We start from the raw sequence: 23,751 nt of genomic DNA on the forward strand, positions 1-23,751 counted from the left end.
CCCCAAAATCTTCATGGGCATGTAATATATGCCTACATTAGAAATGGCTTTTCATGTGGTAGGGACATCTCCAGAGAAGATCCTAAATTCTCCTATATGTGCTTCAGAGTAGCATTGGCTCTCAGCATCTCGCTCATATTTGCCCTCTATCGTCCCCCATAACAGCAGAGTTACTATCATTGAGAGTATCCCTGAGAAAAGATTACATTCTGTCTGCTCATCCTTCGGCTAACTTTCACATCTGTGGAGACTTCAATATTCACAATGTTGAATGACTGACCCACTTAAACAAGACGGATGATGAGAGAAGGTATTGTCATGATTTCTCAATTACTTATGAACTAACACAAATTGTTCACAAACCCATCCGCACGCCTGACACTGACGAACAGTTTGCAAGTCTCCTTGACCTTTTTCTGCCCAGAATTATGCTCATTCTCCATTTTGTCTTCATTGGGATCTTTTGATCACACAATTGTCTCGGTTAAGAAAAAAACAAAATGTAATAAGTCCTCAGATGTACCTCTCCATCGTACTGTATATCGATACTCTATGGCTGACTGGGATAGCTTCCAAACATTTATATCATATATACCTCTGCACTCCATATTCAAAAGAAACATGTCTTCTATAGTATCTGATCTGACTGAATGGTTAATTGTCAGTATAGACCGCTTCATATTCTCCAAGAAATTCCAGCAAAAGCCCAACAGCCAGCCCTGCTTTACCCCAGAATGTGCCGCTGCCATTGCACACAGAAATCACTATTTCCATTGCTTCCAACGTAATAGATGTTGTGCAATTAAAGCCACCTTTAGGACTGTCAGCAACCATTGTAAAAGAGCAATAAAGAATGCAAGAAATTTGTATGCTCTGTATTTAAAGTTTAAAGTAGCTGAGCAGCGGCTTGGTTTCTACCAGTTTTGGCAAATAACAGAGTCCTGAACAGAAGCATGTCCTCTATCCCTACCATCATCAATGGACCTGACGTAATTTCATCAGTATCTGACAATGTAAAACTCTTTGGCAAGAACTTTGCAGCAAATTCTACCCTTTGTGATCAGGATAGCCGCCCCCCTATATTTCCTCCAGTGACTGAAAACACACTATGCAACATAGAAATTTCTGTACATGATGTTGCCAAGTTTATCAAAAACCTTGATTCCAGTAAAGCAACTGGCCTTGATGGCATTCCAGTCATAGTGCCCCAAAAGTTTAAACCGGAACTAACTCGCATACTTACAAAGCTGTTAAATGTTGCCTTAAGAAGAAATGCTTCCTAATACTTTGGAAAACTTCATCACTCTGCTCTGTATTTAAAAATTCTGGAGATCGGTCATCTCCCCCTCAATACAGACCAATCAGTCTCCTGTGCATCATGAGTAAGTTGCTGGAATCATTGATAAATAGAGAAGTGGTCAACCACCTCAACAAAATAATCATCTCAATAACATGCAATATGGTTTCCATTCTGCAAGACCTACAGCTGATGTACTAACTGTTATATCACACAGGAGGAGTGAATCTCTTGACTCGACAAGGACTTTTTTTTTCAATTTTCACGCCAAACAAGGCACAGTGCCACTTTGAAGTAGAAGGCTACTACCGGGGACATAAATTGCAGGAATATTATGAAGGGAGATGAGCAACAAGATGTCTGTTCACATTACACTTGAACTTCTGCATATCGGTACAGTTGGGAAAGCAGAATTCTGGAAGGGAGTTCCAAAGTCTAGCAGTTCTGGGGAAGAAACTATTGGAGTAGAAGGCTTTCTTACCCTTAAGTGAAGGGGTGGGATTTAGCTGCTTGTCAGGTTTGTCGAGGGTATTCACGTCAAGGGTGTACAAGTGCCTGTAGTTCGTCAGAGCATTTGCCATTAAAGTACTTGTAGAACAGGCAGAGGGATGCAACATTTCGTCAATGGGACAAAGGCCGAAGCTTAGATGACAGTTCAGAACCTATCAGGTTGATGACTCTCTTTTGAACCCTGTCCAGGGTTGAGAGACTAGTAGCAGATGCACCAGCCCAAATGTGACAGTACTCCATACATAGGTGAATGGTGGCCTTATAGAGGTACAGGATACTTTCAGGCATAGGTAGTTTTCTAGCACAGTAAAGAGAGGCCACCTTTTTCACAGCAGCCTTGGCAACGCTCTCAATATATCTGTTCCAACTCATATTCCCTGTGAACATTAGGTCAAGGAGTTTAAAAGAAGTACTTTCAGGTAATGTGTTTTTGGCCATTGCTATTGGTGGTGGAGAAGGTTTCTTGTAATTATTGAAGGAAACAAGCTTAGTCTTGGCAGCATTGAATGTGGTGATCCATTTTTGTTCCCATTCCACTACAGATTGGAGATCTTCCTCTAGTGTTTCTGTCATTTTCTTAGATATGTATGCATTTGTTTTCCCTTCGTGCCTGTTATAGAGTGTGGTGTCATCAGCAAATATACCCATCTCAGAGATAATTTTATCAGGGAGGTCATTTTTGAATATTAGAAATAATAAAGGTCCTAGGATAAATCCCTGAGGTACTCCTGCATTTATATCATATTGTTCAGATGTACAACTGCCGAGAACAACTTGGATTCTTCTCTTACTTAGGAAGGATTTAATTAGGTTGTGTATTTTTCCAGTGATACCATATGATCTGATTTTCCTTAAAAGACCATCGTTCCATATACTGTTAAAAGCCTTAGATATATCAATATATCTACCCTCCCTTGGTTTTTCCAGTGAATGGTATATACGTTCATAGATTACAGTTAGAATATCTGCAGTAGAACAGGCTTGCCTAAATCCATATTGTTGGTCAGTCAGAAGTTTAACAGCTGTAAGGTAATGGACTTGAGCTTGATTAATTATGGACTCAAATATTTTGGCGAAAAGAGGAAGGACGCTAATGGGGCGATACTTTAATGGGTCTGTTTTTTCACCAAAATTCTTGAAAACTGGTACAACAGAAGCAATTTTCCAGCAGTCAGGAAAGCAAGATTCATTAAGGCATTTGTTGTAAAGTTTGGAGAGAATTGGAGCAACCTCAGTGGAGCATTTTTTTAATAGCACAGCCGGGATGAGATTGGGTCCACGTGCTTTCGGGGTGTCTAGGCTTTTTATGATACCATGCACCTGAGAAAGGGTGATTTTCAGATCATCTAGTGTGGCATCTGTCTGCAAAGGAAATTCAGGGAGGGAGTGGTTTGCTGAGTTCAATGTGGAATTTGAGGCAAACCAACTGGTAAACATGTTAGCCTTCTCAGTTGCCATGCAAACAACCTCATGATTGTTGGATAGTAGGGGAATTGTTGACTGCCCATTATTTACTGCACTGTTGTAGATTTTCCAAAAATCACGGGTTCCTAACTTTTGTGCTTCGATGCGTTTTCTGGTGGTTTCAGTATATTCTCTCTTAGCTGTTGCTATTTCTCTCTTACAATTACTTCTATAAACTTATCTGTTTGAACTGGACTTATGTTGGTTAAATCTGCAGTATGCATGCTGCCTTTGAGCAATGGCAGTGCACAAATAGAAGTAAACCATTGGGGAAAGTGGGGCTTACTCTAGAATTTCTGCATGAATTAAATTCTTTCTCTTTAATAGACTTATAGGAATAGTCGTAGATGAGCAGAAATCAGAAACTCATATTATTAACGTTGGCCTCCCCCAAAGTTCCATCTTGGGCCTAACTCTCTTCCTGATCTTGATCAATGATTTCCAAAATCACATTCTTAGATCATTTGTAGACATTTATGCAGATTACACAACAATCTATGGCAACACTTCAAAGAGCGATAATGACTAAGATCTTTCTGATTCTCTCTTTTCTGATCTTGATAATGTGATGCAATGAGGAAAAAGGTGGCTGGTTAATTTTAATGCATCCCTGCCAATTACAATATGGTAGCCTTCAAGTCTAATGTAAACAAGTTCTTGTTGAACCATCCTCTTAAATAATCAAATTCTATACAATCTACAGCATTAACAATTACTAAAGTACCACCTTACATTCATTAACCCTTATCCATGAGTGGCCTTTGGGCCTTGATAAGTGGTGACTCCCTTGTATATATATAAAAAACATATAGTACTGTAGCAGTTGCATAAGGCACCTATCTTACTTTAGATTGAGTTATGGTTTGACTTTGCAGTCATGCCTCGACTGATAATTGTGTGAGAGTTAAGATGCAACGTTTCAGACTCAGAATCAATGCACTCCAATAAAGCTTGACACCGAAAATACAATTCAAATTAGTTTCAGAGTTGATTGCCTCATGATAGGATGTGTTATCCTGCTCTTGTCATTTTGCCATAAGCGACCTGCTAGAATGGAACTCCAGGATATGGCATTTGTTTATTGACAAAAGCCAGTCCAGATGAATATTGGATATAAAAAAAATTATGGACAATGCATACCATGGTTCATGCACAATTTCTCTGAGCTAATAAAATAAAAAGATCTGAACCATGGAATTTGTTTTGTGGTTATTGCATTCAAAGCAATTATATGCATAAATGATACATCTTAAATTTAGTCACAATGTGTCCATTGGCATTTAGAAGCTTAAATCGCTAGTGCCTTTGGCACATCCTCAGGCTTTTTATCACAGACTGCATCTCCGACATGGCAATCTGGTCAAGATGTCGGATCTCTCAGACTTGAGGGAACTCTTTTAATAAGAACATTGATGGCTTCATCACATCCTTAATTATTTTCCAACTGAGCTTATTAATAAGGCAATAGTACCACTCCATTAACAGAATAATGCAAGAAGAGGTGGGGAGGGGGTCAACTAAGTATTTAACTTGCAATGGTTAAAGTTGACTTGCAAGTTGTAGGTGGCCCGCACATCTTTGGATTTTGATGATGGAACTAGGACTGGCTGCGATATTCCAAAAAGTTAGCTATGGACAGACATAGATGAACCACCTTGTGTTGTTGCAAATTCACCTCGAACTGGCTCAACTCAATGCAGGTAAATGTTGCTACAAGACAATTATGCAACAATGGAAGCTAAAAATAAATGGTGTTTATTTATTTTGGCAGATTTGAGAATAAGATTTATAAACTATGCAGGACAAGTTCAGAGGGGTTTCCTCATTGGATTATTTTTATATACCAATTATTGGACAAACATAGAAGTCTATCAATTTCTTAGCTATACACATGCAAGTCTATCATAGCTATACACATCGAAAATTTACATCTGAAAATCCAACAAGATCAAGATGTCCAACTTGTAAACATTTTTGTTGTAGTAAGAGCTTTTAGACTAATACATATGCCTAATTTGAATTTAATGGTGATAAAACAAAAAAACTGTTGGCCATTCATGACTGAAACTTTGTGGACAAATCAAGCATAGATTGCAGTTCATTTGTACCAAATATGATAGAATTGTAGAAAGGATTTTGTATTTTATTCACAATTCCATGAGTAGCAATTTTTCTTCAATGAAAGAAAAAAAAATCTTTTCTGTGTGTGATGTGATGAAAGAATTATAAAGTAAAAATGTTTTTTTTTTTAAATTTATTTTCAAAAATAGAGTACAAAAATACAAATCCCTATAACCTAGAAAAATACGTAAAAACATATTTTTGATGGAAGTGTTTTGAATGAGAAAAACATCCCATTAAAAAAAAAAAAAAAAAAAAATGGCTTTAGGTAGCTTTGCAGTTATCCACCAAAAATGTGGAAGAGAAAAAGGTTTGATATCTAAATAAAAAAAAAGGTTAATATGCTAATAAAACATATACACTAAACCTGTTTTAAAGCATATCAATCCCTTTTTTAAGATATTTAATGCAAAAAGCACAATATTTATTTCTTGTTCAGAATTCCCCTCCATTAAAAAAACAAAAATAAAGAAAAATTTGTATGGTGAATATATCTGTGACGAAAATAAAATATCATATTCCAAAAATCACTGAAATTAATCAAGTAGTCTTATTTTTAATAAAGAAAAAATTTTTTAAGCGACTGATGTGAATTTGTAGGCATTATAAGCATAAATCTCACAAGTTTGAGTTAAGTTATCTCCTTTTGTTTTTCTTTTCTTTAGATTGCTTTTAAAATGGCAGACAAGATGGCCACTCTGCAGTTACTCATAAAATTTTATTTTCTTATTTAAAAATAAAACTACTCAATCAATTTACGTGAGTTTTGAAATATGATATTTTTGTTTCATCACAGGTGCATACACCGTCCAGATTTTTAAAAATCTTTGTCTTTTTAATGCAAAGGAAATTCTGGATAAGAACTCAGTGATTTGTTGAAAACTTCTATTTTACCAATAATTGGGAAGGTGGGGGGTCATACTTTTTCCCAGTGGTATTAGTTTGCAAATGGATATAATAGATACAACAGGACTTGATTTAGCATGTTGATTTCAGAGTTTAATGTTGGTTATCATTGGAATAGTTTTGTCATTCTCCCTCCCCACCGATTATTAAAGAAAAAAAAAAAATTCATAAGTCTAATCTTAATTAGCTTTTTTTGGGGTTTGTATTACTGTCCACATAGATTCGAAAAAGTTGTCAAAAAACAAATATATAACAAATAAATGTTATCAAAGGTAAGATAAGTTACTTTTCTACCAAACTGGATATAATTTTCGTGTTTTTATTCAATTTAACATGTTTATTCAGCTCGAAAACCATACAGTGTTTAGCGATGTATTGGAAAATTCAAAATGGCGGCCGATTCTCTCTTTAACATGGTAAGTTTGGAAAAAGGTGTAATAAATAATAAACTAGACAAAATACTGTTAGAAATTCGCTCAATATATGTTACCGTGACATAACTTGACATATATTCGGTGGTTTTTAATAGTATTTTGTCTAGTTTATTATTTATAACACCTTTTCCTGAACTTACCATGTTAAAGAGAGAATCGGCCGCCATCTTGAATTTTCCAATACATCGGTAAACACTGCATGTTTTTCGAGCTGAATAAACATGTTAAATTGAATAAAAACACGAAATTATATCCAGTTTGGTAGAAAAGTAACTTATCTTGCCTTTGATAACATTTATTTGTCATATATTTGTTTTTTGACAACTTTTTCGAATCTATGTGTACATTAATACAAACCTTTTTTTTTTCAGATTTAGTTGACATGGTTTGATGTTGATTTTGTTTGGTTTTTTTTGCTTGTTAATGGCATATCAGCCCTTTTCTTTTGTTATTTTACTCATTATTGAAAGGTGGAATTATACAGGTTGTAGCATAAGTAATGCCCTTTATTTAAGCGAAACAAAATTTAGCAAATTAATTAAAGATAATAAAGAAAATAAAGAAAATATATATTATAAGATATAAAATTGAAAAGGGCGTTACTTATGCCACACTCTGTATTATAAATTATTCGCATATCATAAGAAATCAATTAAATTTATATGTAAAAAAAACAAACAAACTGATCCTGGATAAATATTCTGTTTGTTAATAAAATTAAGTCCTTGAACTACAGTATTGTATTATGTTTACGTTCTGTTAAGAAGATTAATATGCTATTAAACTTAATGTCTAGAATCCTTATTCCAATTTTGATAAAAATCCATTGAAGATTAAGCTTAAGGCAACTTAGATTGAAATTCAAGGAATATTGCCTGATTGATATCTAATAATTACAACCAAATTTTGTGCAAATTTTTAAATGGGAGATTGTTCCTATATTATGTCCCTAATAACCATGTTTAATATCCGAAAAGAAACTGATTGTTATTTCGTTTTTTGTTAATGGCATATCAGTATCTTTTCTTTAGTTATTTTATTTATAATTGAAGGAGGAGGAATGATTATATTATAAATTCATTATGCATCATTAGAAATCAATTAGATTTATATCTATATACCTATAAAGTGGAGTTTTTTTTTCTCCGTCTGGCATTGATATTAAAAGCCTACTTCTTTTATTTGAAAATTATTAAAACAAACTTTTTTTTTAATATATTTAGTCATGGATATGCGAGCAACTACATAAAAGTCAACTAATTTGCATATTCCTTTGAAAAACGTGCATTATTTACTTATTCATTTTTATGATTTATTATTAGAAGATTAGTATTTACTATTATTTAAATATTTATTATTTAAATAGTAAATAGTATTTACTACTTATGTGCAGTTTTTACATTCTGCATAATTGCGTAGAATTTAAGATCAAAATATGTGTGCGCAAAAAGTCTCTACCAAACTCCTCTCTGAATATTTGGTCTACAGAGTTGAAATTTGATATAGGATATTTGAATATGTAATACACTTTCAATTATGTTTTTAGCCGGTAAAATAGTAATCAAAATTAGACATTACCCTTGGTCTAGTGTAAGTCGACTATACCTGCTTTTTTCTGTGTATGCGCTAATTAAAAGTTATAAGCTATTTTTTGAAGTTTTTGTATACATATTGATTTAGGTCATACATTAATAGATAAGGCTGGAGAGCTACATGTTTTGGTTTCGATTCTAGCTCATGGCAGACAAGTCATTTTTTTTTTTAAATCACTAATATATATTAGGTACAATATAATAATCGATAGAGAACTGTCTCTATAATGATAAATATATAATCTGCATGAATTGAAATATCATATTTAAGCGTATTTTACGACTGGGCAATGCTGAGAGGCCTGCTGGTATATATATATATATATATATATATATATATATATATATATATATATATATATATATATATATATATATATATATATATAGAATACTCGTTCTGAATAAGTATTTTGTTTGCTAATAAATTAAGTCCCCAAACAGAACAGTTTTAAATTATGCTTATATTCCATTAGGAAGATTGGAGTTTATGAAGAATAGTGGATTTTTAAACAAATGCATTTCAGATGAAAACATTATTACATACTTACGTGTCATATCGAAATTAGTATAAATTCCAAATATTACAAAAAAAAAAAAAATCCGCTAGAAAAATAATTACAAGAAAAAATAAAATTTCTCAAGTTTATCGATTTATAGTTTTATCGTAGGTTTTAATGTGGAAAAAGTTCTCAAAAATCCAAGAGAGATAACTGCAATAGATTAATTTCACAATTCAAAACACAAAATGTTGGACCGTTATTGTGAACTTTTTTTGTTTTTTGTTTTCTTGTAAACGCTGGATCTAACACATCTACTGGATCAGTTTTTGTAATTTTTGGTAATTTATACTAATTTCGACATGACATGTAATTACATAATGTTTTCACCTGAAATGCGTTTGTTTCAACATCCACTATTCTCCACACAAGTACCAGAAGATTAACGTTATTAAACTTAATGTCTAGAATCCTTATTCCAATTTGAATAAAAATCTATTGAAGTTTAAACTTAGAGCAACTTAAACTGAAATTCAAGGAATCTTGCTTAACTGGTACTTAATAATTACAGATAAAATTTTGTGCAAATTGAAAATACTTGAATTCTCAAATGTGAGGGTGGTGCCCATATTATGCCCCCACCCCCTTCAATAACCATTTTAAATATTCCAAAGAAACTGAAATTTTGAGAATATTTATTAATTGATGTATAGTATATGTGGCTAAAATTTCATTAAAATTGGAGATATCTGAATTTTTACAAAGGGATCCCATCCCACCTACGTTGCATAAAATTAAATATAGTTCACATTACCCACCCTTATGCCTAACAGCTGTGTTCCGAAATTTATGATCATCAGTTAATTAGTTTCAGAGTTTACCCTACATAAACATATACTCAATTTATATATATGTAAATATGATAAATTTTTGCAAAAAATCTTTAAAAAAAAAAAAAAACTTTTTGCAAATGAAGTTTGCAAATTCATAAAAAGACTTATTTTGGTTTTGGGGAAAAAAATAAAAATAAAAAAAACAAACAGTTTTGAAAAAGGAGAATAATAGCAAGGAAACTGGCATGAGGAGGATCATATTAAAAAAGCTGAAACATCTCCATTGTTTTTCTGAGTTGAAGAAAATATTTCACACTAAGAAGTATAATATGAAAATTAAAAACAAGTTATTGTCATGTTTTTGCAAAAAAAAAAAAAAAAAAAAAAAAGAAAGACTAAATACAAGTAAATGTTGTCTAGTCTAAGTTAAAAAAAATTAGTTAATATTCAAATTTTTTTTTTTTCAAATCATCACAGGCAATATTTGTTGATAATCTTTGGTTGGGTTTTAAAATTGGTGACGTCATAGAAAACTAACAAATGAAATTAAAAAAAAAATCAAATTAAAGACATTAATAGATTATTTAATACAAAGCGCTTTTTTTCTTTTTTTTTTTTTTTAAATCTTTATTAATTATCTACGTAAACGCTATTGTTAACACTCTTCTGTTGTCCTTTTACTAAAGTTGGAAAAATTTCATCCTCTAGGGAGCAAAATAAGACACAAACAATGTCTATATAATGTGGAGAATGCAATCTCCCAATCTTAAAAAAACCCTATGGATTGGGTATAAAAAATCGTTGACACGCCTTTATAGATGAGAGGAGCTCCAGTGACAAGAAATAAATCTATTCCTCCAACAAAAGGAGGAAGTAATGCCTGGGTGGCTGCTTTTTTGAAATTAAAGCAGGTCACATTTTTTTGGTATATGGGTACTCCACAAGGAGTATGGTAGAAAAGATTCAACTGAGAATATGGTAAAAAGCAACAAAATAAAATAAAAATCAATAATTTTAAACTTAAAAATAAAACAACAAATTTCAGAATTCAAATAAGATTACATTTAAACTTATTGATTGTGTAATTTATTTTTTATATATTAAGGAAAAAGTTTATGTGTCATATTAAAATAATTGGACGGTATGAAAGGTCTATTACATCCTGCCTATAGTCCAGACATTGCTTCATCTAACTATAGTCTATTCCAATAAATGTGGAACTTTATGAAGGGCGAGTCATTTGATGAAGTTGCAAAAAGCCTGTTGAAAGCTTTTCAGTTCAAAGAAGAAAGATTTGCACTTTCACTAAATCTGAAAGCTGGTATTTACTTCATTTCCACCACAGGAAGATGTGACACAAGGTTGGAAGATGGAGAGAATGAAGCCAATACCCCTAAAGGAGAAGCAATCTGGCCTTTCAAAAATTGCCTGGGCAGCCATGTCAACATCCCCCAATCAGAGCGCTCCGGGCAGTAGGCAATAAACTTACTTCACCTGAAAGACAGGAGACAAGGCCTGGGAGGGTGAAGCTCCTAAGACTACCCAGAACGAATGCCTCAGACTGTCAGATAAAATACCACTGATTGTCGAGATTGGAATCTTCACTAGCCTATGTCAACGATCAGAGTGAGTGGCCAAATGAATAGCACGAATCACTGCAAATCTGAAAGCTTGCAGACAAAACATTGTGGATCGTTTTTATTTTGAAGAATAGTTGCTGTTTTCGAATAAACTCTTATATAATTAAAGCATTATTTCAAAATGGCACACAAACCTTTTCTCAACTTCAACCTAAAAAATGAAAAAACTAAAAACAACAAATTTATATTCATAATTAAAAAAAATATCTTTTTTTAAATTCCTCTCTTTTCTTTGAAAATAAACAAGACTTAGATACAGTTACAGACTCTGTGTGTGTGTTTGAGGGAAGGGAGCGTGATTTTATGTTAATCTTTCCACAAATGTTACAAGTCTTTGCCTGGCATATTAAATTGACTTGCAAATGCCATAACTTCTGTCTTGAGAGCTTTTATCTTCTCCTGGATTTCTTCATTTTCCAGCAGAAAGGCACGATAGGTCTTCAGATTCTCTGGGAAAACAAAGAGAAAACCAACAAAAAGGAAATCAGAAAATGTGACAGATAATTTAAAGAAAATTTTTTAAAATAACCAAAAAATGATAAACAATTATAATAATAGACTAGACTTTTTAGCACGTTAAAAGCGGGCAAAAGTTATAGCCTGTTAACTTAGAATGGGTGTTTTATTTCAAATTGATGGTTGAATATGGTTAAATTTGTGCTAGTTTTTTGCATTAAATACTAATCCCTATTAATTTTTAACTGTACATTGAATTGATACCACAATACTTTAGTTCATTGCATCTTATAACAAAGGTCCATACCAAATTTAAACCAGATCGTTACAGTAGTTTCTGAGAAATAGTTTAAAAAAAAAAAAAATTGATTACACAAAATTTTGCAATAATTTATTTCAGATTATAAATCCTTAGTAAAAAAAAAAATCCAAACTGTCATACTATATATCCCAACTGCGAATATAGAAATGGAAATGTTTCAGAAATTCCATGCTGGTAATGAGTCTTGAAGATGAAGGATGTAGAGAACAGCCATATACTTGTAACAATGAATGTTTGGAAACAATTGTCAAACAAAATCTACATTAAAGTGTCAGGGAAATATCTAATACACTTAATGTTAAAATGTTAACAATTTCGACCATCTGAAACAAATTTCTATGGTATAAAAGTTTGATAAAAGGTTTCACATGAATTCAATAAATGTTTGTTTTTTTCCAGAATTCCCTCTTTATTAAAAAAACCCCAAAAAACAAAAATAAAAAAAAAATCTGCATGATGTACTTGCCGTTGACAAAATGAAAATATCATATTCCAAAAATCCTGCAAAATGATCAAGTAGTTTCATTTTTTACTAAGAAAATAAAATTTTATGAATAAGAAAGGATTGATTGTCTCACGCTGACATCCTGAAAATAATTTAAAGAAAAATGGAAGATAACTCAAGAATAATTCAAATTTGCGAGATTTTTGTTATAATTTTTAGGAATTCTCATTAATTGCTTAAAAATAGTTTTCTTTATAAAAAATAAAAATACTATAGCAATTTCAATGATTTTTGGAATATGATATTTTCATTTTGTCATGGACATGTGCATGATAAAAAATTTTTCTTCATTTTTTTTTTTTTTTAATATATGGTAAATTCTGGGCAAGAATAAATGTTTCTTGTGAGGAAATACATCCTCATTTTGTGAACAACTTCAAATTTTAAGTGTTAAATTCATGATCGAAGGAAGACACAAAGAATCCGGAAATTTCTGAAATAATTGGATTCTGTTACTCACTGGTTTTGGCTTTTGCTTCCAATCCAATCTGAATACCGCGATCTAAAAGTTCAGCCACTTTAACAAAATCAGCTTCTACTAGTCCTCGCGTTGTAAGAGCAGGTGCACCTATTAAAAGAAAAAGAAAAATGTCTAAAATAAAGATTCATCTATAATGACAATATCTTTCAAATAAATATTAACAATTATTTTTATATCTACAGACACTAGTGTTTAATGCTATCACGATCATCATTGCAGGAAGTGATAATTACTGTTGGTTAGGGGATTCGAACATAGACACAAAGTCACCTTTGATTCTGCAACCCTGTACTGAACCCCTTGGCTATCAAGAATTATCACAGGAAAGGAAAGAGAATTTAGTTCTATTTATGTTGAGGCAAGTAGACAAATACAGAAAGCTAGTCAGATAATAATCAACAGCGGATGCCGGAAATTGCAGCTTATTATAACTTTCTTAAAGAGATCCAATACTAGTTAAAGGGGGTTTATAATAATATTTTTAGAAATAAATATTTATTATTTTGCTTATAAATACTAGTGCTCCATGCTTACACAATCATCAGTGTAGAAAGTGATCATTACTATTTGAATCCAGTCACAAAATCACCCACGACTTTGTAGGCTGGTATTCTACTCACTACAGGAACAGGCTCCTTCAGTCTTTGACAGACTATGGATGCCTACGTAGGGATGCCTGCACATTAAATTTTTGTGGCAGGATGTGCACAATCTTCAATCACACCTCTCCTGAGTCAACATTGTTAAATACCAGTGGCAAGTGGTTCAGGACAACTGGAAACAAATGTTGAGATAAGTGGAGAGCACACACAGTGCCTAGAATTCCCAAATGGTAACCCATCTGGTGCTAACCAGCCTTAATGTTGCTTAACTTCGAGAACCTGTATGTCAACGTGATTATGCTGTCTAATTTCTGGTACCCTCTAGGCTACCAGAAATTAACACAGGAATTGAGGGAAATTAAGTACCTATAAATGCCATTCCAGAAGACATAAACAATAAACAATCAAAGAGTATTCAATAACATGAAGTCAGAAGGTTGCATTTTGTGCTTAGATTGATCTCTTTTTTTCTTAATTCCTTAAACAGAGTTCAACTTTAGTTTCTTAACGGAACTTTATAAGTCTAGTATTTTTTAAATAAATATTAACAGTTTTTTTTTTACCAAGAGACACTAGTATTTCATGCTTATGCAATCATCAGTGTAGGAAGTGATAATTCCTGCTGGTCAAGAGATTCAATGACAATATTTTTATTTTTTATTTTTTAGCTCCTTTTATCAAGTGGCTTCATACCTTGTCTGGAGCGATTTTTATAAAAAAAATATCCGAAAATAAAAGATAACTACTTTATAACTAAATATGTAAAAAATTAGAATCAATAATTGTACCAGAATCAGGAATTTAGAATAGAATCAGAAACTGTACCAGAATCGGGGAAAATATCAGAATATCGGCATCATTAGTTGAAACATTCACAAAGTCCATGCATGGTGATATTCACTCACTCATTACGACCAGAAGCTCCAGACCCGAGTGATCAGTGTCTTTCTTCAGTAGAGTCTTGATTCTATTATGAAACCTTCCAATCTGTCACTTGACCTCTGAAAACTAAAGTATTTTTTCAATAAATTCATCATGTCGAGACATTTCCAGCCAAAATTCAGTGTTGAACAACTGTAGATACATGTGATCGGCAACCATACAGCATTTTGTTTATTACATGTTGTAGACGATGCATAGCATATTAGTGTATGATTCATCAGGTTTCCTAGATCAAGTAACATTTACTTTGCAAGAAACTGATATAAAGAGAAAACTGGATAGCAACTTTACAGATTTTGGTGAGAGTTAATTGCCTGGTCAATATACGTATTCGTATTGATATAATCCCGAGAAAAGGGATATGTATTCGTTGAAGTAGCTGAGCATTCTTGCTTTAGTTTGAATAATAAATCTGGAGTTCATAGCATGATGCTTGCGTATCTTTCAACGTCTCTTCCAAATGTCTCTACCAGCCAGTATTTATTGCTTAACCAGCCAATCACAATGTTGCAGGAAAAAAGACCCGGATGTACTCATATTTATTACATCACATATCATAAACAGAGTCAATGAATCCTCCTAGATATCTGGAGTCCTGAACAAGTTTGATTGGTAAACTATATGAGAAGATCAGAATGATAGTTGTTGAGGGGATCAGATATGTGTTTGGTTTGCGGAGCATTCAGAAACAATTTAATATACTGTTATATATTAGGGACCCAATATCAGTGGCGATTAAATAAACTAGCGTGAATTTTGACAAGGATCATGATGAGTGCATGATAGCACAAATCTGCAAAGTGAAAATGTTCCCTTGGTTGTGTCAAGAAGGGTTGACATGTAACGTTAAAGCTAAACGTCCTAAACAAAACAGAGTGATATGACGAATGACATCATGTTTTTCAAGTTGGGAGAAACAGAGGTTTTCAAATCAGTGTCTGTAGAAGCCAATAGTGAGACATTGAATAATGTGAGTTTGCCATGGGTTACATGAGGCAACTAACCAATAATATAGAAAACTTGATAATCCAAGCAAAATGTTACCTCAATATCTCTGTCCGTGTGTATCACTCATTTTCAGTTAAGTTAGGAAGTTAAGTTAAAAAGTAAATAACTGGCTTAGAGAACATTAGTCTCTCTCGCCCGAGTCAATTTTCTCCAAAATAAAACCTTGAAGAAAACTCCTAGCAAACGCCTCCTTGTATTACTTTCTGCATAAAAAATAAGCTTATTTCTATTGCAACCACTAGATGAAACTGTGACGTTGAAGAGAAGTGTTGGCATCAGACAACCACTTATAAAGGGCAAATGTATGTTTAAAGAACATCCTTTTATCATTGAAAATTCCAACATGTCTTTTCTACCCGAACAAAAAGAGCCTGTGCCAATATGACATTGTTTTTGAAAAGTGTGATATCATCAGCATAGTCAAGGTCAACTTCAGCTGGCTAATGGCGAGTCCATCCACAACAGTGATGGCAGAGCAGAAGGCATAACCAAAACAAATGATGAACAAGAGAGCAAAAGGATCAGCCTTCAAAATATTGATATCGATTTCAATCTGATCAATTTTGCCTTCATGTAGAAATACAACTTTAGGAGATTGCTTGTAGGCACTAGTAATAAAAGGATTAATCGCTGGACACAAGAGTATGGAACAAATAACAAAACCCTTTTTAAAACAAAACAATGAAAGGATTTAATTGGACAACAGAAAGTTGAAAGTTGAACAGTGTCCGGGTTAAGAAAGAAGGAACAGAAGATTCTTTGGGTCTGTCGGTCAGAAAGCCATTCTTTGTGTAGCCCCAAGTTGGCAGCAGTTATTTTCCATGAAAATTGTTGATGCTGAAATGTTGAGTGGAATGTTGCTGGCTAACTGTGTTTTCCAAAAGGGGCTAAAGAAGTTCTTTAGGGGACAAATGAATCAATGCACCCTACCAGCTAATTAATCAGTGTGTGGTTGAATCACTCAGCGAGTGGGAGGGTGGGGCTTGATTCACAAGAGAAAATAGATCATTTGTGACTGCTACATTACCATCTACTTAGGCAGAAAACTTATAGAGAAAAAGAGTAGCAGTTGTACAAAATAGAAATACTAATTAAAATGTTAAATTAGTTTAGACAATTTTGTTTTTTTTATATGAAAAAATAATCTTGCTTTTCAGTGAAATATTGGTTCTCCTTGCTGATGAAGAAGAAATGCTCTTATTTTTTAATAAAAAGATACTGGGGAAAAATATTCATATTTAAGGGACCAAAATGTTTTTTTTTTGTGAAAAGTACTTTTAGGGGGGAGACAAACAAAATTGTACAAAAGTACATTTTCTATATATTGAATCTTACATAATTATATATGTATATATATATATATATATATATATATATATATATATATATATATATATATATATATATATATTAGTTAGTTAGGAAAATATATATTTCAACCTAACAAATTCTTACAGGGGAGAAAAACGGAAAATTCTGTGTAACTTAATTGCCATATATATTTTCATAACTTACTACTTAGCTTTACTCATACTGAGCACTGTTGAAGTAAATACTAAAAATCCATACATTAAAATATTACATCTTATAAAATTTTATGTAGATACATTAAATGATAATAATAAATATATATATATCTATCTCTATATAAAGCATATTTGATACTATGGATATTGGCTTATATAGAGATGATGGATTAGCTATAATAAAAGACTCCAACAAAGTCAAGGAAGACAACTTTAAGAAAATCATACACAAGGAAATGAAAAAATTAGGCCTAAAAGTAGACATATTAGCTAACATAAAAATAACAAACTTCTTTGGACGTCACATTAAATTTAGAAAAAAACATATGAACCCTACTTAAAAGATAACGCTACTCCAATATGCGTAAACCTTAAGTCCAATCACCCACCATCAATTATAAAATACATTCCTAACTCGATTGTAAGTAGACTCAGTAATAACTCAAGTGATGAAAATGCATTTAACAGGTCAACAAATATCTATGAAACAGCCCTAAAAAAATAGTGGATACAAAAATATTGATATCAAATATAAGCAACAAAACACCAATAACTATAATAAAATTAAAAATAGAAGAAAAAGAAATATAATCTGGTATATGGCCCCATACAATCAAATGTTAAAAACAAAACTTGGCAAGAAATTTCTAGATCTTATCAAAAAACACTTTCCCGCAACCAACAAAATTTTCAATAAAATACCCCAAAGTTATCCTACAGCTGCTGCGAAAATTTAGAGATGATAATTAAAGCACATAATAACAAAATATAAAATAAAGACAATGTAAACAACAACAAAATAAACAATTAAAAAAGTAGACACCATGACAAAAATAAAACTAACACAAAAGACACATATATAACTAGCAGAAATAATAATAATAATAATAAACCAACTCCGGACGACAACAACCATACTAGAAATAAAAATAAAAATATTAATAATGAACAAGATAAATGCAACTGTAGATACCGCACATTTTGCCCACTTCAAAATAAATGTCTAACAAAAAGCATAGTTTATCAGGCCACAATATATGCGAAAGAAAACCCGAATAGCAAGAAATATTACGTAGGTATGACTTCCTTAGATTTCAAAACTCGATATTATGACCACAAAAGTACATTCAACAATAAAAAACACCGTAAGAAAACAACACTAGCAAATAAATACTGGGAACTCAAGGAAAGCGGCCGTTCGCCGGTAGTCGAATGGAAAATAGTAAGACAAGCAAACACCTGTAAAGACCTAGATGACTCATGTAGATTATGCCTTCATGAAAAATTTGCTATCCTGTACTTTAAAGAACCCCAAAATCTATTAAACTGTAGAAATAGTGAACAACTGTGTTCACAGGATAAAATGTTCTCTAGGATAGAGATACAAAATAACTTTAAAACTAACAAAAACAATAGAAAATAAACAAATAAATAAATAAAATAAACATGCATATATATCAACTATCATACATATATATGTATGTATGTATGTGTATAATATATATATATATATATATATATATATATATATATATATATATATATATATAAACTAACATAAAACGACAAAAACAAAAAAAAACTAACCTAGATTTAAAACAGGTCAGGACACCAGATATCCAGGCTAAATAGAACACACACAAAGAATCAGGTCAACCAGAGGTCAAATGGGCCTCTGTCTTGTAAGTGCATGTTCATAGGATAGGAAGGGCGCGGTGGATACTAGAAAGCTGATTGGCTAACTAAAATCTCAATAGAAGGTGCATATATAAAAACGACAGACAACCACAAAATTCGTGCATAAGCCTGAAGAATCCTAGAGTGGATGAAACGCAGAATATTCAGTGTAGCTTAATCGCCATATATATTTTATAAATTACTAACTATTATATAAAAAGTCACTTTGTGTGTGTGTGAGTTCCTTCCTCATAGGTTCCAAAATGACTGAGCCTATCTTTTGCAAATTTCACGCAAAGCTAATTTATATGTCTGACAGTGTTCTTAGATATGTTTTGTACAGAAATTCATCTGATAAATATCGAAAATTGAAAAAATCTTATCTTAAAAATAGCTTTTCTCTCTTATAGATAGAAAAGAATTTTTACAGGGAGAATATTTTTATGTTACACCAGTCAAGGAGATAATAAAATTTCAGCAAATTATTTCTTCTTAAAAAAATAGATTTATTATAATCTGGAGATACAGCTTAGTGGTAGAGCATTCGACTACAGATTCAATGACCCCCTGTTCAAGCCTGTGTGTACCTCACCATGTTATTTTAATTTTTTTTTTATTAATGAGTTCAATTTGCGATAAAAGAAAAGGTACCATTAAAAATCGCTGCAAATCATTTCTTCGTTTGCATATGTTAAAACTAAACATTAATCAGAAGTAACTTTTCCAGGACATTTATCGTCAAGCTCAAATATCAACTGATGTGAGATTGTAAACAAACATAGACGGAATTTGATGAACAACATTATCGTTATTATATTTTCTTATTTCATATTTTTTTGCGAATTAGTCCACCGAGCAAATTATTCCTCGTAATATATAATAATCAATAGAGGATTGATTCTATAATAATATATACGCAATCTGCATAAATTAAAATATCGTGTTTAAGCGTATTGTAACACCAGGCTACCAGCTAGTAAAAGACAGAAACACTATTCTGTTTCGGACAAATTTTCTTAAGTGTAAAAAAAAAAAAAAAAAAAAAAAAAAAAAAAAGTTGCAGAATGAAGGAATTACTGCAAGGTGAAGGAATGAGTTGCTTACCAAGTCGTACTCCTCCGGGGGTCATTGCACTCTTGTCACCAGGACAAGTATTTTTATTTGTTGTAATGTTGCACAATTCTAAAATTCTTTCTGCACGTGCACCATCAATTCCTTTAGATTTCAAGTCGACTAAGATCAAATGATTATCTGTGCCACCTAGACAGAGACAGAAAGAGATAAGAAAAAACTAAAAAAAAAAAATTGGAAAGAAAAGGAAAGACATAGAAAAGGCAAAGAAAAGAAAATTTTTCAAATGCATTCAAACAATGGAAATACTTTTATTCATAATTCAGACATGCAAGACACCACTGGAGTTGGATTTATATATATACAGTGGATTTATATATATACAGTGGATTCATATATATATATATACAGTGGATTCATATATATATACAGTGGATTTATATATATATATACAGTGGATTCATATATATACAGTGGATTTATATATATACAGTGGATTCATATATATACAGTGGATTTATATATATACAGTGGATTCATATATATACAGTGGATTCATATATATACAGTGGATTCATATATATACAGTGACCCTTCTATGTACAAGCTACTCTATTTACAAGAAATTTGAGACATGAGCTGTCTTCTGAGCAAAAACCTTGATCTACATATGATAGAAAATCCAAGTTATGAGAGTTTCCAGATGCTACCACTAGGTGGCTGAGTGGTCAAGACTGCCCAGTATCAGCTCGTCTCAGTTAGCACATTTCCTACCATACAGACCTCCTCCCGCAACTCTCTCCATCACTCCTCCACCACTACGCATTCACTTCTGTTAGCTGCCACTGTTTTCCTCCATTGTAAGTGCTCATAATAAACTCACATGTTATTTTCTTAATATCATCTTATTACCGTTTTTTTTTAATGTTTAATTACTATTTGAATGTGTTTTTAGTAATCAGGAAAACATGTTTTATAGTTAGTTATTTTTTATTTTTATTTTTTTTTTACCGGAAGCCATTCAGGGATAAGGGTTATTGCAAGTACATTACGTTAGTGTGGAGATTTGATGAAGTGTTTACTTAAGGGGGCGGTTCATTAGGAATTTGTTAACGTTGGACTTGAACACATCCAAGTTGTAGTCAGGTGGGAAGCAGGCAGATGGAACAAAGTTCCACAGGCGTGCAGTTCTAAGAAAGAAGCTTTGTTCATGGAATCCACGTTTTGATTTAGGCACAGATAAAGAGTGGGGGAAATTTTTCACAGTGGATTCGGCTAGACGAGTGTTTTTCGTGAAGGATTGGCGAGGGGGAACCAGAGATTGGAGTTCAGACGAGCACCTGCCATGGAAATAACGATAAAACAAGGATAGGCTCGCAACGTCTCTTCTGTGGGAGAGAGGTTGCAGGGTAGAGAAAAGGGCATCCCCCACTAAGCCACGAAGTCTATTTTGTACTCTGTCAAGGCAGGATAGGCTGTTTTTAGCAGCTCCTTCCCAGATATGGCAGCAGTATTCCATCCTTGGACGTACTTGGCTAGGGTTAACTTAGATGATTAATGGATAGCACAGATAAATTGGTTTTCAGTTATTTCGTAAATTCGTTTGACATACGAGAAATTCTAGATATGAGCTCCATCCAGGAACGAATTAATCTCATATATAGAGGAGCCACTGTATATACTTAGTGTGTATATGCATGTGACAGTATTAGGCATTGTGTGTGCAGCCATTTGTCAATGTATGTGTATTCATATGTGTATGTGTGAAAACTCCGAACTATGATATGCTCTTCCAAGCCTCCAAAGAAGCAAAGGAAGCTGACATGATATTGTGTGAGTACCATCTTGCTTTTTAGACAAAAGTTTTGGTTCTTAATAGTTAATCATTGGCTCAAAATGATTTTTTTCTTTGGTTAGCAAAAGTGATTTTGAGTGCACACAGTGATTTTGATGTGTGGTTGATATAATGGAAAACAGGGTGATGTGACCACTATTTTTGCTTCATTTGTAAATATTTCTGTGAGAACGAGTTTTGTACATTGAGAAATGTAATTTCTTTCTTTTTTTTTTTCAGATATAATTTTAAGGCATGGCTTGTGTTTTGGTTCACACCGTAAGTCAATTAATATGTATAGGATACATGTCAATCCAATAGTGTTCAGTTTGAAATTCTGTATAGGTTATCAGAATTTGACAAAGATTTTAAATGTCAGAGAATAAATAGGCCGAAAGAAAGTGAAAATAGCAAAGGTAAAAATATTTGCCTGAACAATCCAAATCCATCATGAGAGTTAAACAATAGATATTTTACAATTTTATCGTTCCACCCTGTAGTTTGTTTTTATTTAAATTAAAAAGAAATTCTTAAATACCTATTTCTAACAACTGAAATGGGAAAATATTTCTGATTCCAATACAGATTCCGATAGTTAGTTCCTTATTTTTCAATTTTGTTAATTATACTAAAACTAATCATTATTAAAAAATAAATAAATGTTGCACCATTAAAAAGAAAAAAAAAGAAACTTTCGGAAATTATTATTCTTACCTGAAACTAATTTGTATCCTTTATCTGTAAGAGTCTGACCCAAAACTTTGGCATTTTTCATTACTTGGATCTGATATTCTTTGAATTCATCTGACATAGCCTGATAATAAAAATAAAACAACAAAAAATTATAAACCAAAAGCAGAAGCAATCGCTTATAAATGTTGGTGTGACAGGATTAACAGATAGATTTCTTTTTATGTCTGAGCTTTTCTGAGATAAAAAGAAGTGAGCACTTCTTTAGGTAAATTTTTTTGCTTCTGGTGGAGAACCATCTTCATGAGGCAGATCTGTCTATAATCAAATCTTCATCAGGAATAAGATCAGCAGAGACATTTGTACCAAAAATACATAGTTTTCATTTACATTTTATATAGTGTTGCTACTGTGCGAGAAAGAAAGAGATGTAGTAAGATGGTGGTACATGAAATGTGTTACGAAGAAATGAAATTTCCACTTCAAAACAAGATTACATAAATTAAATTAAAGTTAGCAATTTAGCAAATGTATTAAAATAATTGATACTTTTTAACATAGGAAGATGAAAGAGAAAGTTTAGCAAAAAAGACAGTCAAGTCTAGCCTGTTAGGTTTGAACTGTGGAGAACAGACATGCACTTTTTAAAATAAAATTCTAAAAAGTATTTCTTTTTTTAAGATCTTTGGTTCAAATGCAAATTGCAGCAGATATTAAACCATTTTCATCCTACACAAACTCCAAATCAACCCAGTTTCCTTAATCTAATTGCTGATTGATTGAGTGAATCAGAGCTGCTGAAAATAGTGATAAAAAGGCATCTGATATGAGTTATCAATGATAATGTCTATCTGAAGAAGTTAGACTCAAAGTAAAAACATGCAGAGATATTTTTTTTTTTACTGACCTCTTTAAGAGCAAATGCCAATGCCCCAATCTTGTGTTGATGGGGTCCACCTTGGAGGCCCGGAAACACTGCATTGTTCACTCTCTTCTCCAAGTCGTATAATGTTTCTTCCCCTTTCTTGTTCACGGACCGAACACCTTTCCGGAAGAAAATCATGCCAGCTCTGAAAAATGCAACATCAATTATAAAAATGTCTAAAAATGCAAGTTGATATGATCCGCACATTCTCCCTACAAAAGTTAAGTGTTTGTGTTATTCATTATGTAGCAATATTTGGATATGGACTTGTTAAAATAATGTTAAAAATAGAATTTTCCACATGAAGGTTAGATTAAGTAGAAAAGCAAAACATTTCATAAGAATTTAAAGATTTATGTTAGAGTTAACATGTCAGGATATGAAGTTATGGACGGAAAGCTCAGTATGACCCTTA

The 23,751-nt window shown here is 32.4% G+C and overlaps 1 protein-coding gene across 1 annotated transcript in view; it reads right to left on the bottom strand.

The window, feature by feature from the left end:
- Positions 1 to 10,704: 10,704 nt before the first annotated feature.
- LOC145284840 (serine hydroxymethyltransferase, mitochondrial-like) overlaps positions 10,705 to 23,751 on the bottom strand; it is a 54,387-nt gene continuing 41,340 nt past the window's right edge. The window contains exons 8-12 of the mRNA XM_080133820.1: positions 23,319 to 23,481; positions 22,436 to 22,535; positions 19,921 to 20,076; positions 13,041 to 13,148; positions 10,705 to 11,746 (exon numbers count right to left, since the gene is read on the bottom strand). Coding sequence (XP_079989946.1) covers positions 11,622 to 11,746; positions 13,041 to 13,148; positions 19,921 to 20,076; positions 22,436 to 22,535; positions 23,319 to 23,481 — 652 coding nt within the window. The 3' untranslated portion in view covers positions 10,705 to 11,621. The remainder of the gene's footprint in view (positions 11,747 to 13,040; positions 13,149 to 19,920; positions 20,077 to 22,435; positions 22,536 to 23,318; positions 23,482 to 23,751) is intronic.

Source organism: Euprymna scolopes, chromosome 9 (genome assembly GCF_053919585.1).
Source record: "Euprymna scolopes isolate OS-2025 chromosome 9, ASM5391958v1, whole genome shotgun sequence".
In the NCBI taxonomy this organism is placed as follows: Eukaryota; Metazoa; Mollusca; class Cephalopoda; order Sepiida; family Sepiolidae; genus Euprymna; species Euprymna scolopes.